At 46.5% G+C, this 15,610-nt stretch overlaps 2 protein-coding genes across 2 annotated transcripts in view; both read right to left on the bottom strand.

The window, feature by feature from the left end:
* The window catches only part of LOC309548372 (uncharacterized protein), a gene marked incomplete at both ends in the record, with an annotated part of 1,605,927 nt that overhangs the window by 643,138 nt on the left and 947,179 nt on the right, over positions 1–15,610 (bottom strand).
* On the bottom strand, positions 157–885 carry LOC309547869 (uncharacterized protein; the record flags this gene model as incomplete). The annotated part of the gene is made up of 1 exon (XM_082247871.1): positions 157–885. The coding sequence occupies one exon, from the start codon at positions 883–885 to the stop codon at positions 157–159; it is 729 nt and encodes a 242-aa protein (XP_082103997.1).

Below are 15,610 nucleotides of genomic sequence, written 5' to 3'. Positions count from 1 at the left end.
GGGATGGCATTGGGGCTGTGAAACGAATGGGACACCTGCAAATCCTTTATTATTCCTCCTTCTTCCAGAGTTTCCTCTCTGCAGCTGAAGCTTATGAATCCTCTGGTGATACATTAGCACAGCATTTACTGTATAATCTTTGTCACATTCAAAGCATTAAAAGGGCTTCCTTCCAGTGTGAACCCTCTGGTGTGCGATAAGGTTTGACTTCTGTATAAAAGCTTTGCCACATTCAGAACACTGATATGGCTTCTCTCCAGTGTGAATCATCTGGTGACAGATAAGCTCTTTCTTGGTTATAAAAGCTTTGCCACATTCAGAACACTGATATGGCTTCTCTCCAGTGTGAATCATCTGGTGTCTGATAAGATGTGACTTCTGTGTAAAAGCTTTGTCACATTCAGAACACTGATATGGGTTCTCTCCAGTGTGAATCCTCTGGTGACTGATAAAGGGTGACTTCTGTGTAAAAGCTTTGCCACATTCAGAACACTGATATGGCTTCTCTCCAGTGTGAATCCTCTGGTGACTGATAAAGGGTGACTTCTGTGTAAAAGCTTTGCCACATTCAGAACACTGATATGGCTTCTCTCCAGTGTGAATCCTCTGGTGACTGATAAAGGGTGACTTCTGTGTAAAAGCTTTGCCACATTCAGAACACTGATATGACTTCTCTCCAGTGTGAATCCTCTGGTGTGTGATAAGATGTGACTTCTGTGTAAAAGCTTTGCCACATTCAGAACACTGATATGGCTTCTCTCCGGTGTGAATCATCTGGTGTCTGATAAGCTCTGACTTCTGTATAAAAGCTTTGCCACATTCAGAACACTGATATGGCTTCTCTGCAGTGTGAACCCTCTGGTGTGTTATACCTTTTGCTTCCATTGTAAAACCTTTATCACATTCCAAACAAGATATATCTTCTGAAATGACTTCTCATATATACATGGGTTGGACTTTACAGTAAAGACATTGTCACTTCCAGAGCACTAAAATTACATCTCGTTTGTTGTCCTCTGAGGTTGGATCAATGTTGAAGAGCATTCAAAACATTCATGACATTTAGAACACAGATAGGTCTTGTGTCCTGTGTGAATCTTCCAGTGAATAAAGACTTTCAGTCACTTATAACATCCATATGGCTTGCTTCTCATGTAACTTGGCTGTATTGTTGTAACAAGACAAGCATGACCAAGAAAATGGTTCATCAATCCATCTGTGCAGACAAAAAACAGAAGTCATAATTCTATAAAAAGGGTTTAAAAAAAGTTGCTTCCTTTTTTAACATTAATTATTAACTGCTTCCTGCTGGGCCTATTGTAATATGATGGCAAAACAGGAGCCCCACTGTTACATAGTTACATAGTTAGTGAGGTTGAAAAAAATACATCAGTCCACCCAGTTCAACCTGTGTGTGTGTTTGCTGCTAACCGTACATTGTATACCCCTGTATGTTGTACATTGTATACCCATGTATGTTGTTGTTTTTAAGATGCCCATCTAATAGTTTTTTGAAACTATCGATGCTCCCTGCTGATACCACTGTTTGTGGAAGAGAATTCCACATCCTTACCGCTCTGACAGTAAATATTCCCTTATGTAGTTTAAGGTTACACCGCTTTTTTTTTTCTAGTTTTAGTGAGTGACCCCCTGTATCTTATTGTATTCCTTTTCTCTGAAAAGATTGTTCCCTATGCTCGGGTCACCAGTACGATATTTGTACATTGATATCATATCCCCTCTCAAGCGTCTCTTCTACCGAGAGAATAAGTTCAATGCTTGTAGTCTTTCCTCATAGCTGATGTCCTCCATTCCTCTAATTATTTTTGTTGCCCTTCTCTGGACTCTGTCCAGTTCTAGCACATCCTTCCTGAGGACCGGTGCCCAGAACTGGACCGCACTATCTGATAAACTGTGTAACTCACTACACTATCCCTGAAGGAATGTGGAATTGTGTGTATGGCAAGATAGAAGTTAGTTAGGTAGGAAGAGTGTTAGGTTAATCAGCAGGCTTGACGGTGGCATAGGAGGTAGAATAGTGGGCTTGCAAGTTCGAGACTGTGGGTTCAAATCCCAGGTGATTGATTTTAATTATAGATATTAATTAAGACCTATTAAATAATTATGGATGTGGAAACTCGAAGTTCCTGTGAAGAAGCCCATTTGCTCGCTATTCGGCGGACAGGCAGTGTTCGAGTCAAACTTAGGTTTGACTCAAACACGAAGCTCATCACTATACACCGATTTGGGTTCTTTTTACCAAAGAAATGTAGCGGATTACATTTTGGCCTAAAATTAAGAAGAAAGGTTATTTATTTGCAACATTTTATAACAGAAACGAAAAAGGTGAATGTGTTAAAGATAAAGGGTTTTCAGAGATAACTAAATACATTCTAGATTCTAAATACAGAGTAGAAGATAGTCAGACAGATAGAGAGTTCCATAGGATGGCAGAGGCTCTGGAGAAGTCCTGGAGGTGAGGAGAGTAGGAGGTATTGTGAGGAGTGAAGAGAATGGTTTGGTTGGTATTTTGAGACAAGGTTGGTGATGTAGCTGGGGGAAGAGTTGTGGAGGGCTTTGTAAGATGTTGTAAGTATTTTGAATTCTTAATAGGAAGAGATTGTCAAACAAAAGAGTTGCCCTGGCATTATTGCACCTCCAACAGGTAGGAAAGGTTGTGGGAAAAATGTTGTGCAAAAGTGGGGAATGTATACCATCTGGTCAAAGGTTATATCTGGACTCCTGGAGACTCCTGGAAAAGGAGGATTTGTGAGTAAAGAATAGGATATGATCTCTTTCTTTCTGGGTGAATGTGTGACCCAAATCTCTTCCCATTTCAGAAGGAATAAAGTTGTGAAATCTCCATTTTGATTGGTAAGGAAGTGATGGGATATGGAAAATGTGTGACCTGTTTGCTGACTTCATCTTTATTCCGACATCATGGAAGAATGCATTGTCACCTGACCTGTCTGTAACACTCATTAATAAAGGTTTCATGTAACACTCATTAATAAAGGTTTCATCAATAAATGCATAATCTTTTGCCAAACACAATACGTATATATTCGTTGCAGTTTTGAAATGGTTTATTGGGACTATGACTGAAGACAGCAATTCTATTTCTCATAAAAGCAATCCCCTTCACGATAAGCCCCTTCACGGTGAAGATTTTATTGACTACCTGACTATTATAAACTTTTAGCTTCTTTTATTGTTTGTAGAATTAGTACCATACCCTTTTTAAAATAAATAATAAAAAATGTAAATCTTTTAAAAAAACTAAAATTACTCCTATTTACCACACACATATATTTGCCTATGTCGGCATGTAATTGCCTCCTATATTAATACATTTTTGAAAATAACCCCCCTTCTTTTCTCCCCAGATTAGATACATGTGCCGGCTTTATGATGATATACACCGGGACACATAAGATATATCCATTAATAACACAGTCTAAATAGGACCGAGTGACTGGGAAACCTAGATCACCCGGTTCTTCTATACTTAGTATATAGTTCCTTTTTCCAAACAAAATTTCGACAAATGAACACTGCCTAGTAACATATGACATTAAACTTCCCCTTTTCCAATTGGCTGAATAAAAGCATTTGCTCAATAACGATCAAATGGATAACTTCTGCCCAGTAACATATGACACATCATTGCCCCATTGGCCGAATGAGAACTAATTGGATATCCCCCGGCCGGGTTGCCTGGTAAACACACAATATTTAAGCAGACGGAATGGACGTGGTCGACGCTACTCCAGATGACGTCAGTGTGACGAAACGCGTCAAGAGCGTGACCTCATCACTCCCGTCTAACGATCCCGAGACTCGGAACGCACATCCGGCGGCTGGCACGCACGCTACTCCCAGGTGTGCACCGCGAGAGAGGAGGTTGCGGCTCCTATGCCAGACGGACGTATTACAGGTTCTTAGCTTATGTGAGTAAATGTCTTTTTTATTGGAATAAAGAAATTTTAACAATATTACTCTATCGGAGGCTCCTTTTCCCTTTTTTATACCCGGGGACTGTACTGGATGCTTTTTCCTTACTGAGCTGATACTATATACCCTATGGCGGAGTGAGATCGAGCACAAAGAGGAAGTGCATTAAGAGGGACCAGGTTGCCGGTGTATGGGAGCGATCCCCAATATCGACCCGCTAGTTACCCCTGCAGGGGTACGGGAATCTGGTAAGCGCAAGACCCCAGGATTAGGGGAGCACTTTACCTTCTGCCCACTCACTGCACTCCGGGCATAGAGAAAAGAGCACCATAGCCACTTTATATGGACTATATAACATAGGACCTTTTTCATCAGCCTTGATTGCATGATATTTGGACTGATTTGTCGTGGCGTTCTACAGTGATATCCACGTTTTTTGCTGAATTTGCACAGTTCTTTCTCTTTCACATTTGCACTGTTGTACCTATTTATTGGCAGCTATATTTATCATCTATATTGATTTATATTTATTGATTGTGACGATATTTCCATTTTATACTCATTATTGGTATTTTATAGAGTATATATATCCATCTATTTTAATTAATGTTCCACTCATACCATATCGCTCACCTATTAATTGTCTATTGATTAGGTAGATTTTATTGCTACCTGCATTCATTTTTTGCACAATAATTTTTATTTTCATTTTTTATTCACACTTTTTATATTCACATCATTTATCACTTGCACAATACAGGCTTATTGTTATTTATTGCATCAAATCTGCACACGTTCACTTTGGGTCTGCACATATTTATTCATTTATATATTCCTCTACACTAAAGTGCAGATTGACATTTTTACTTTTATTTTTACTTCTAGTGTTTGTACTTTATATACACCATAACATTCTTTTATGTATTTTCTATCCTTTATGAATATCACACAATTTGTCCACACACGAATTTGAATCTACTTTTTACCACGCGTATTTATATTGAATACACATACACACGCCATACCAGTTACGAGTGATTTATTTATTATTTATCTGTAGGAGTGACGCAATAATATTTAAACAATTAGATTTCCCGAACACCCCATTAGGTAGCGCCAATCACTTCCTCACCCTATCCATACGTAATTACACATAAACCCATGGCATGTGTGAGCAATATATCATTTCAATGATCACTTTGTGTAAAAAAAAAAAAAGAATTATTTTTTTAGTCATTTTTCAAACACCTGTGACAAAAAAATGAAATATTCAATGAGCTCAACATGCCTCTCAGGACATTCCTTAGGATGTCTACTTTCCAAAAAGTGGTAGTTTGGGGGGTTTTGTACTGCCCTGCCATTTTAGCACTTCATGAAATGAGATAGGCAGTCAGAAATTAAAGCTGCGTAAATTTCAGTATTTACACCATAGTTGGTAGACGCTGTAACTTTTGCGCAAACCAATAAAAATACGCTCATTGAATTTTTTTGTCAAAGACATGTAGCTAAATATATTTTGGCCAAAAAAAATACATAAATTGAGTTTCCTGACAGACTCCATGGCAGCATACGTTTGGGTAGGCCCCGCCTCCTCTCCTACCTCATAGGACCCCACTACCATAAATCTTTGCTCCCTTTCAGCATCAGTGTTCCTTTTTTGTCCTCCTCATACATATGGTTTGATGTTCCTACTATATCCGGTCCTATATATCGGTGGCAGACTGAGTTTTGGAGTCTCCGATAAGCCCTGGCTCTTAGCGGGGTATGGAGGGGGCAATGGAAGAGACCCTTAGCAGGAGCTATGTGGTTTGGCCGAGAGAGCCCTGCTGATGCGGGTGGCCCTTTATTGCCTGAAGGCACAAGCCGGTGTTGCGTCTCCTGGACTCGGTTATGCTGTCGGAAGGGTGGTAAGCCCTTATATGGGACCATTTTCTTATTTCCTATGTGCTTATTTCTCTCGGTTTCGTTTTTTACTGCTGCTAGTGTCTAGGCTGTATCTGGTCTTTTAATGAATGCTTCGGTGTGGCTATGTGTGCGGTCATAGTAGAACTTACTTGTTTGTTTTTGTCCGGTCGCGGCCGCCGCCACGATTTCATCCGTCGCTTCCGGGTTGTCTGGCGCTTCTGAGCATGCGCAGTGCGCGCCGAGTAGCGGATTCGTCGCGCATGCGCAGTAGCGAGGTCTGACGTCATTTGCGGTTGCGCAATACGGCGAGACGCCGGTCCGGCGGTCTGTTTAAACATGCGATCCGACCAGAGCTGGTGGGAAGGTCGGCATATCGGTAGCCTCCCCCAGACTCTGGTCTAAGTGGTTAAGGTAAGATGGATTCCTTCCTTTTGGGGGTCTTTTTTATGGATGACTGGGGACTGATGATTTTTATCCTCCTCCAGCTAGAGTACATATCCTTCAGCTTTCTGCACTATTAGGATTGCTTGAGCTATGGACTCATTGCCGCCCCCTAGTGGCCAGCCTGCTCTTTCAAGGTATGTGCTGGATTCTATAGATTGAATGGTCTGTGTGGCTCTATTATGTTTGCTGTATATATCTGTCTTCAGCTCTTTCAGGTCTGATCAACAGCCCCGCGCACGCAGTGAAGACAGTCACTCAAAAACGCAGCACCGGCGCTCCTCATCTAAATCTAAGCGCAGCTCCCCCCATGGTAGGGGACGTGATGGCCAGTCTTCCACACACCATGGCCACTCAGAATGTCCGCAGGGGAAAAAATGCTGGGGTTGCCGTACCCTGATACCAGATGGTTCCTCCCTGTGTAAACCCTGTTATGCCCAAGCTATGGGTGAAAGGGAAAAATCAGACCAACATATTGAGGAGGTAGTGCGCAGAGTTTTAAAAGACTCTCTTGCTGAGTTGCACAGGCCAAGTCCTTCTGCGGGTCCGTCACGCTCCCCTGACAGAGATCTATTGGTTCAAGATCCTTTTGAGTCTTCCCAACCCAGCCATCCTTCCATTCTCCCGTCAGAGTCCGAATCCGATTCGGATGACTCCGGTACTGGATTTGAGTTTGCCCTCGTATCCCCGTTAGTTAAAGCGGTGAGAGAGGCCCTTGATTGGGAGGATCCTGCTGTCTCTTCTCCAAAGCAGAAGAAATATTTCAAGCAGTTATGCAAAGAGCGCTTGAACTTCCCATTTCTAGGGGAACTGGGAGACATAATCTCTGAGGAATGGAGCAAAGTAGAAAGGAAAAATTCCATGACCACTAAAATGGCAAAACTGTATCCTATTAAACAGGAAGAGGTAAAATATTTGGAGTCTTCACCCAGTGTGGATGCCGCAGTGATGCGTCTTGTGAAGCACGTCACTCTCCCAATGGAGGATACAGCATCTTTGGATCGGAGGATTGACGCTGACCTGAAACGGGCGTATCTCTCGGCCGGCATGGCCTGTAAGCCCGAACTGGCTTTGGCTACAATTTCTAAGGCCATGGAAGTTTGGGTCAATGCCCTCGAAGATACTCTTGGAGGAGTTTCAGAGGAGGTTCTTCAAAGCTCTCCCATTCAGGAGCTGAAGATGGCTGCGGGCTTTTTGGGGGAGGCATCTCTAGACACCATTCGCCTCTTGGCCCGAGTTATGCTGGCCTCTGTTACCGCCAAACGTGCCCTTTGGCTTCGGCCTTGGGTTGCTGATGCTGCCTCTAAACAGGCTTGGTGTCGAATTCCCTTTGAGGGTTCTTCCCTCTTTGGGAATAAATTGGATGCAGCCATAACTCGGGCCACGGGTGGAAAATCTGGGTTCCTCCCTCAGGACAAACGCCCAGGTGCTCAAAAACGCTCCTTCCCAAGGAGACAGAACGCTAACCGTTCTAGAGAAGCGCGCAGCTACAGACCAGGAAAATCCTACAGAAGAGGCTGGAAATCTAGACAATCCACCTTTCAGAAAGGTACTAAAGGGTCTTCGTCCGGTGACCGGGAGGCCACCAAATCCTTTTGAGGTTGGGCCCGTCCAGGCTTTTCCAGTTGGGGCAAGGTTGCTCCAATTTCGGGATGTCTGGGCGGCCTCGATCCAGGATCCTTGGGTTTTAAGTATTGTGTCCCAGGGGCACTCTTGGGCGTTCGACAACGTTCCAAAACCCAGGTTCGTCACAACTTCCCTTCCTCCTTCAGAAGAAAAGAAGAAGGTTCTTCTCAGTTATGTGGATACCCTACTGGATCAGCGAGCTGTGGTACCAGTTCCCGAGGCGGAAAGAGGTCAGGGAGTGTATTCACCTCTCTTCCTTGTCCAGAAAAAGAACGGCACATGGCGCCCGGTAATAGATCTCACATATCTCAACAGATCTATCCATCGAGAAAGATTCAAGATGGAGTCCCTAGTCACAATACAACATTCGGTTCTCCCGGGAGACTGGTTGGCATCAATAGACCTAAAAGATGCGTACTTCCACGTTCCCGTGGCAAAAGAGTATCATCAGTTTCTCCAGTTTGCTGTCAATCATGTCCACATGCAATTTACATGTCTTCCCTTCGGGCTATCGACTTCGCCTCCAAGACTTTGTTGGCAATTGTGGCTCTCATCAGAACCAGAGGTATCAGATTGCATCATTACCTAGACGATCTACTTCTTCTGTCCCAGGACAGGTCCCAGCTACTGATACATCTGGAGCAGGCGATCCTTACTCTTCAGGAGTTCGGGTGGATTCTGAATTTAGAAAAGAGCCATCTGGTGCCCACACAGTCCCTGGTATTTCTCGGAGCACTGTTCAACACGGTGAAATGCACCATATCTCTGCCCGAAGAGAAAATCCCAGTAGTTCAGGGCAGGGTGGCTCTCGCCCTCGCTGCCTCCCATCTCACTGCTCGTCAGTGTCTAAAGGTGGTAGGGACTCTTGTGGCTACCTCGCCCATGGTGAAGTGGGCTCTGTGGAAACTGAGACCCTTACAGAAGGGGTTTCTCCATCAATGGACAACAGAGAACTTGTCACAAATTATTTACCTAACACCATTCATGAAGGGGTGCCTTCCTTGGTGGTTACGCCGTGCGAATCTCACCAACTGCCACTCAATTGCTCCAATTTCATGGGTGACGATAACCTCCGATGCCAGCAGTACCGGTTGGGGAGCCCACTGCCTGTCGGAGGTGGCACAAGGCAGGTGGAATTTTTCTGGTCACGGAGTGGTGTCCAACATCCTAGAGCTACAAGCCGCCTTCAAAGCCCTTCAGGCTTTTCACCATCTGACTCAGTATTACTCAGGATGGACAACACCACGGCAGTGGCATACGTCAAGAGGCAGGGTGGAACCCGCAGCATGTCTCTGCTCCATGAAACAGAACCAATTATGTCCTGGGCCCAGCAACATCTGGCCAATCTCTCGGCGGTCTTTGTTCCGGGAGTGTTGAATACGGAAGCAGACTTCCTATCCAGATTTCAATTGGACAACAACGAATGGTCACTCCATCAGGAATGTGTTCAATTGGGTTCTGTTTCTGGGAATCTCACCGGAGGTGGATCTCTTTGCGAGTCCACACAACAAGAAACTTCGGAAGTATTATACGAGGTTCAAGGATCCTCGAGCCTTCGGAGTGGATGCCCTCACGGACAGATGGAACTTCCAGTCTGCCTATGCCTTTCCACCGGTGCCAATAGTACTTCAATTCCTTCGGAGACTGAAGATGGAGGAAGTAGAGATTATAGCAATAGTTCCCTTCTGGCCCAACAGGCCTTGGTTTCCCCTGCTGTCCCTTCTCAGCTTCAGGGATCCGATCCCTCTACCTCTCAGGCCAGACCTTCTATCGCAGGGTCCTACTCTACATCCATGCCCTGCGTGTCTGCACCTCAAGGCCTGGTTCTTGAGAGGGGGAGGCTGGAGGCCCTCGGATGTCCAGAAGAGGTGATTCCCACTCTTATGAGTTCAAGAAGAGCTAGCACCAACAGGGTTTATGAAAGGATCTGGGCAAGGTTTTTGAGTCATCAAGCCCAGAGTTTGGGTCCAACAGGCGCACCTACTATTCAGCAAATTTTGAGTTACCTGCAGTCTGGTTTGGATCTATCCCTCTCGGTTAGTTCTCTCCGGGTGCAAGTTTCTGCCATTTCAGCTTTCACCAGAATTCAGTGGGCAAGACATCAACTGGTCCAACAGTTTTTTAAGGGCGCAGTCAGGCTAAGGCCGCAGAGAAAGCCAGAATTCCCGAAATGGGATCTTCCGTTGGTTTTGGACTTCTTTACTTCAATATGCTTGTTGAACTTGCCAGCAGGTGGTGCTGTGGAGCAGAGCGCGGGATCAGAGGCTGTCAGGGCGTGCAGGAGAGAGGAGTGTGTGTGGAGTGTGTGCGTGACCGACCGCGTGTGAGTAACCCCCCCCCCCAGGAGAGCAGCGGCGGGGAGCGGCGCTCAAACCCCGACCCCCCCCCCAGAAGCGAGCGGCGAGCGGGTCGGTAACCCCCCCTCTCTTGTTGCGGGTGGCGAGCGGAACAGTAAACCCCCCCCCCTTTGCGGCGGGCGGCGAGTGGTGCGGACCCCCCCCCCCCCGCAGACAGAGAGGGAGCAGAGGAGACTAGCGAGCAAAGGCTGACCGGGAAGTGACAGAGGGAGGCGGGTGCAGAGCGGAGACTGACCGTCTGAGGGAAAGAAAAAAAAAAAAAAAAAACAGCCAGGAACTGCCAGAGACAGACTTAAAGGGACATACACTAGGTAAGTAAGACTGGTGACTGAGATTGTACACTGACTGAGGGTGTAGTGTAGTACCTGAGTATCTGTGAGTACCTGAGTATCTGGGAGTACCTGAGTATCTGGGAGTACCTGTGAGTACCTGAGTATCTGGGAGTACCTGTGAGTACCTGAGTATCTGTGAGTACCTGAGTATCTGTGAGTACCTGAGTATCTGCGAGTATCTGTGAGTACCTGAGTACCTGTGAGTACCTGAGTATCTGGGAGTACCTATGAGTACCTGAGTATCTGTGAGTACCTGTGAGTACCTGAGTGTACCTGAGTATCTGGGAGTACCTGAGTATCTGGGAGTACCTGTTGCTACCTAAGTGTCTGGGAGTACCTATCACTACCTGAGTGTTGTGCGTCTGACCGGGCTGTGCGACTCAGGGTTGTGCGTCTGACCGGGCTGTGCGACTCAGTGTTGTGCGTCTGACCGGGCTGTGCGACTCAGTGTTGTGCGTCTGACCGGGCTGTGCGACTCAGTGTTGTGCGTCTGACCGGGCTGTGCGACTCAGTGTTGTGCGTCTGACCGGGCTGTGCGACTCAGTGTTGTGAGTCTGACCGGGCTGTGCGACTCAGTGTTGTGCGTCTGACCGGGCTGTGCGACTGAGTGTTGTGCGTCTGACCGGGCTGTGCGACTCGGTGTTGTGCGTCTGACCGGGCTGTGCGACTCGGTGTTGTGCGTCTGACCGGGCTGTGCGACTCGGTGTTGTGCGTCTGACCCGGCTGTGCAACTCGGTGTTGTGCGTCTGACCGGGCTGTGCGACTCGGTGTTGTGCTTCTGACCGGGCTGTGCGACTCGGTGTTGTGCGTCTGACCGGGCTGTGCGACTCGGTGTTGTGCGTCTGACCGGGCTGTGCGACTCGGTGTTGTGCGTCTGACCGGGCTGTGCGACTCGGTGTTGTGCGTCTGACCGGGCTGTGCGACTCGGTGTTGTGCGTCTGACCGGGCTGTGCGACTGAATGTTGTGCGTCTGACCGCGCTGTGCGACTTAGTGTTGTGCGTCTGACCGGGCTGTGCGACTTAGTGTTGTGCGTCTGACCGGGCTGTGCGACTCAGCGTTGTGCGTCTGACCGGGCTGTGAGATTGTGAGTGTTGGGTGACTGACCGGTGTCAAGTGAGTGGAGCGGAATACCAGAGGGTGAGAAGGTAGCGTTAGGAAGCCAAGAAATAGCCACATAGGATAGACTTAAATCGCTGAATCCCCATTAGATTAGATAGTAGGTACAATGCCCAGCGGGTGTGAAGATGCGACTCGGTGTACATCTTGTGATATGTATGCGTTCCTCGGTCATGTGATCGAGGGCGAATACATATGCGCAAAATGTGAGCACGTTGCTTCCCTGGAAGCTCAGGTCCTGAATCTAGGGAAGCAGCTGGCAACACTGAGACGAATGTCCATACCGGAGGAGAGCCAGGATTGTACCAATCAGGTGCAGACAGGGGTCTGCACAGAGGTGGGCGGAGTATCGGAGGTGCAGGCATCAGAGCAGAGCAGAGGGGTGACAGTTAGGAGGGGTAGAAGGTGACAAGTCAAGGAGGCTGATCCTGGGCTGGAGCACCCCAATAGATACGCCCCGTTGTGTGATGTTGGGGAAACCAGTCAGGGACCAGCATTGCTGGAGCAGAGCGACACCCCTAGCTGCCAGGGGAAGAACTCCTCCAGTGAGGCCGGGAGAAAGGGAAAGGAAAGACAGGTGCTGGTGGTAGGGGACTCAATTATTAGAAGGGCAGACAGTGTAATCTGTGACAAAGACCGTGTGCGCCGAACAGTCTGTTGTTTGCCGGGCGCTTGGGTTCGGCACATCGCGGATCGGGTGGACAGATTATTGGGTGGGGCTGGGGAAGACCCAGCTGTCATGGTACACGTGGGTACCAATGACATAGGCAGAGGAAGACAGAGAGTCCTAAACGATTTCAGGGACTTAGGCGCTAAGTTGAGGACTAGGACCTCCAAGGTAGTATTTTCCGAAATACTACCTGTACCTCGAGCCACACCAGAGAGGCAGCGGGAGATTAGGGAAGTTAACGAGTGGCTGAGGAGCTGGTGTAGTAAGGAGGGTTTTGGGTTCCTGGAGAACTGGGCTGACTTCTCAGTCGGTCACCGGCTCTTTGGTAGGGACGGATTGCACCTAAATGGGGTGGGTGCAGCCGTACTGGGTGCGAGGATGGCCAAAAAGTTAGAGGGGCTTTTAAACTAGGGAATGGGGGGGAGGGTACAGATGTAGAATTAGCCAGTGGAAAGCAAGTTTCAGAGGGCAGAAATGGGGGCATTAGCGGTAGGGTGTTCGGAGCTCCTATACCCAGGGTGGGTACGGGGAAAAATCAAGAGAGCAGCCTAAAAACATCAAAATTACGAGGCTTATATACCAATGCCAGAAGCCTGGCCAACAAGATGGGAGAGCTGGAGCTGCTGATGTTTGAGGAGGACTTAGATTTTGTGGGGATAACTGAGACTTGGTTTGGCAGCTCTCATGACTGGATGGCGACCATTCAGGGGTATTCCCTTTATCGCAGAGATAGAGAGGGTAAAAAAGGGGGAGGGGTATGTTTGTATATTAAGAACAGTATACAGGTAAATATGAGGGATGATATTAATAATGGAGCTATGGACGAAGCAGAATCCCTATGGGTAGAGCTTCAAAGGGAAGGCACGGTGGGGAAGGTAATATTGGGCGTATGCTATAGGCCCCCAAACCAGAGGGAGGAGGGTGAGGTGGACCTCATGTTACAGATAGGATTGGCAGCAAGGATGGGAAATGTCATTATAATGGGGGACTTTAATTATCCTGATATAGACTGGGCAGAAGGAACCGCGCATTCAGCCAAGGCTCGGCAGTTCCTAAATGTTTTGCAGGACAATTTCATGGGTCAGATGGTGAATGCACCGACAAGAAACAATGCGGTACTTGACCTACTGATTACCAACAATACAGACCTGCTCACGGATATAGAAATACGGGACTACTTAGGGAACAGTGACCATAGGTCAATTGGTTTCAGTATTAACTACAGTAATAGGAAACACAAGGGTAATATAAGGACACTGAATTTCAAAAGAGCCAATTTCCCTAAACTGCGCTCGCTGCTAGAAAATATCAAATGGGATAGAACCCTGGGAACAAAGAACACGGAGGAAAAATGGGAGTGCTTCAAGAGCATACTTAACAAGGGGGTGGGCCAGTGCATTCCACAGGGAAATAAATTTAAAAGAGCAAAACTAAACCCTGGGTGGCTAAACTCCAACATAAAAATGTATATTAGAGCTAAAGAAAAGGCCTTCAAAAAATACAAGACTGAGGGGTCATTGGCAGCATTTAAGCACTACAAAGAGTGTAATAAGAAATGTAAAGATGAAATCAGGGCGGCTAAAATAGAACACGAGAGACATATAGCGGAGGAGAGTAAAAAGAACCCCAAGAAGTTCTTTAAGTATATAAACAGTAAGAAAGCGAGGCCAGAACACATTGGCCCCATAAAAGATGATAAAGGAAAAATGGCCACTGAGGACAGAGAAAAGGCGGAAGTGTTAAATAATTTCTTTTCTTCAGTCTTCACAAAGAAATCGGGGGGCTACACGAACCCCGCTTGTAAGGCCGAACTAAATAATACACCTCAGGAAGTGCCGCCATGGCTAACAGAGGATAGACTTAGAGCTAAACTAGAGAAACTTAACATTAATAAATCCCCGGGACCGGATGGCTTGCACCCAAGGGTTCTTAATGAGCTCAGCCAGGTGATTGCCAGACCATTATTCTTGATCTTTAAGGATAGTTTACAGACGGGTATGGTGCCAGCTGATTGGAAAAAAGCCAACGTGGTACCAATATTTAAAAAGGGGCCGAGATATATCCCGGGTAACTATAGGCCGGTCAGCCTAACATCAGTAGTCTGCAAAATTTTGGAGGGGATGATAAGGGACCACATACAAGACTTTAGTAATGAAAACGGTATTATAAGTAGTAATCAGCATGGATTCATGAAAAATCGTTCATGCCAAACCAATCTATTAACCTTCTACGATGAAGTGAGCTGCCACTTAGATAAAGGTAAGCCTGTGGATGTGGTGTATCTGGACTTTGCAAAGGCCTTTGACACCGTTCCCCACAAAGGCTTACTGTACAAACTAAGGAAGGTAGGTATGGACCATAAGGTGAGTACCTGGATAGAGAACTGGCTCCAGGGGAGAGTCCAGAGGGTGGTGATTAATGGGGAGTACTCTGATTGGGCGGGTGTGGAAAGTGGGGTCCCCCAGGGTTCTGTCCTGGGACCAATCCTGTTTAATTTATTCATAAATGATCTAGAGGAGGGGATATCTAGTACAATCTCAGTATTTGCAGATGATACTAAATTAGGCATGCCAATATCTTCTATGCAGGATGTGGAAATCTTGCAAGCAGACCTGAACAAAATAACGGGGTGGGCAACTACATGGCAGATGAGATTTAATGTAGAAAAATGTAAAGTAATGCACTTGGGGGCCAGAAACCAGAAAGCAAGCTACTCACTAGGGGGGGAACCTCTGGGTGAGTCTAGGATGGAAAGGGACCTGGGGGTACTGGTAGACAACAGGCTTGGAAGTGGCATGCAATGCCAAGCCGCTGCAAGCAAAGCCAACAGAATACTGGGTTGTATAAAAAAGGGGATTCACTCCAGAAATAAAGAGATTATTCTTCCACTCTACAAGACTCTGGTCCGGCCACATCTGGAGTATGCTGTCCAGTTCTGGGCACCGGTCCTCAGGAAGGATGTGCTGGAACTGGAGAAAGTCCAGAGAAGGGCAACAAAAATAATTAGGGGAATGGAGGACATCAGCTATGAGGAAAGACTACAAGCACTGAACTTATTCTCTCTGGAGAAGAGACGATTGAGGGGGGATATGATATCAATGTACAAATACTGTACTGGCGACCCTAGCATAAGGAACAAACTATTCAGAGAAAGGAGATACAATAAGACACGTGGCCACTCACTAAAACTTGAGGAAAGGCGGTTTAA

The sequence above is a fragment of the Pelophylax lessonae genome, assembly GCF_965119305.1.
Source record: "Pelophylax lessonae genome assembly, chromosome: 2".
Classification (NCBI taxonomy): domain Eukaryota; kingdom Metazoa; phylum Chordata; class Amphibia; order Anura; family Ranidae; genus Pelophylax; species Pelophylax lessonae.
This window is presented reverse-complemented; position numbering and strand designations above follow the sequence as displayed.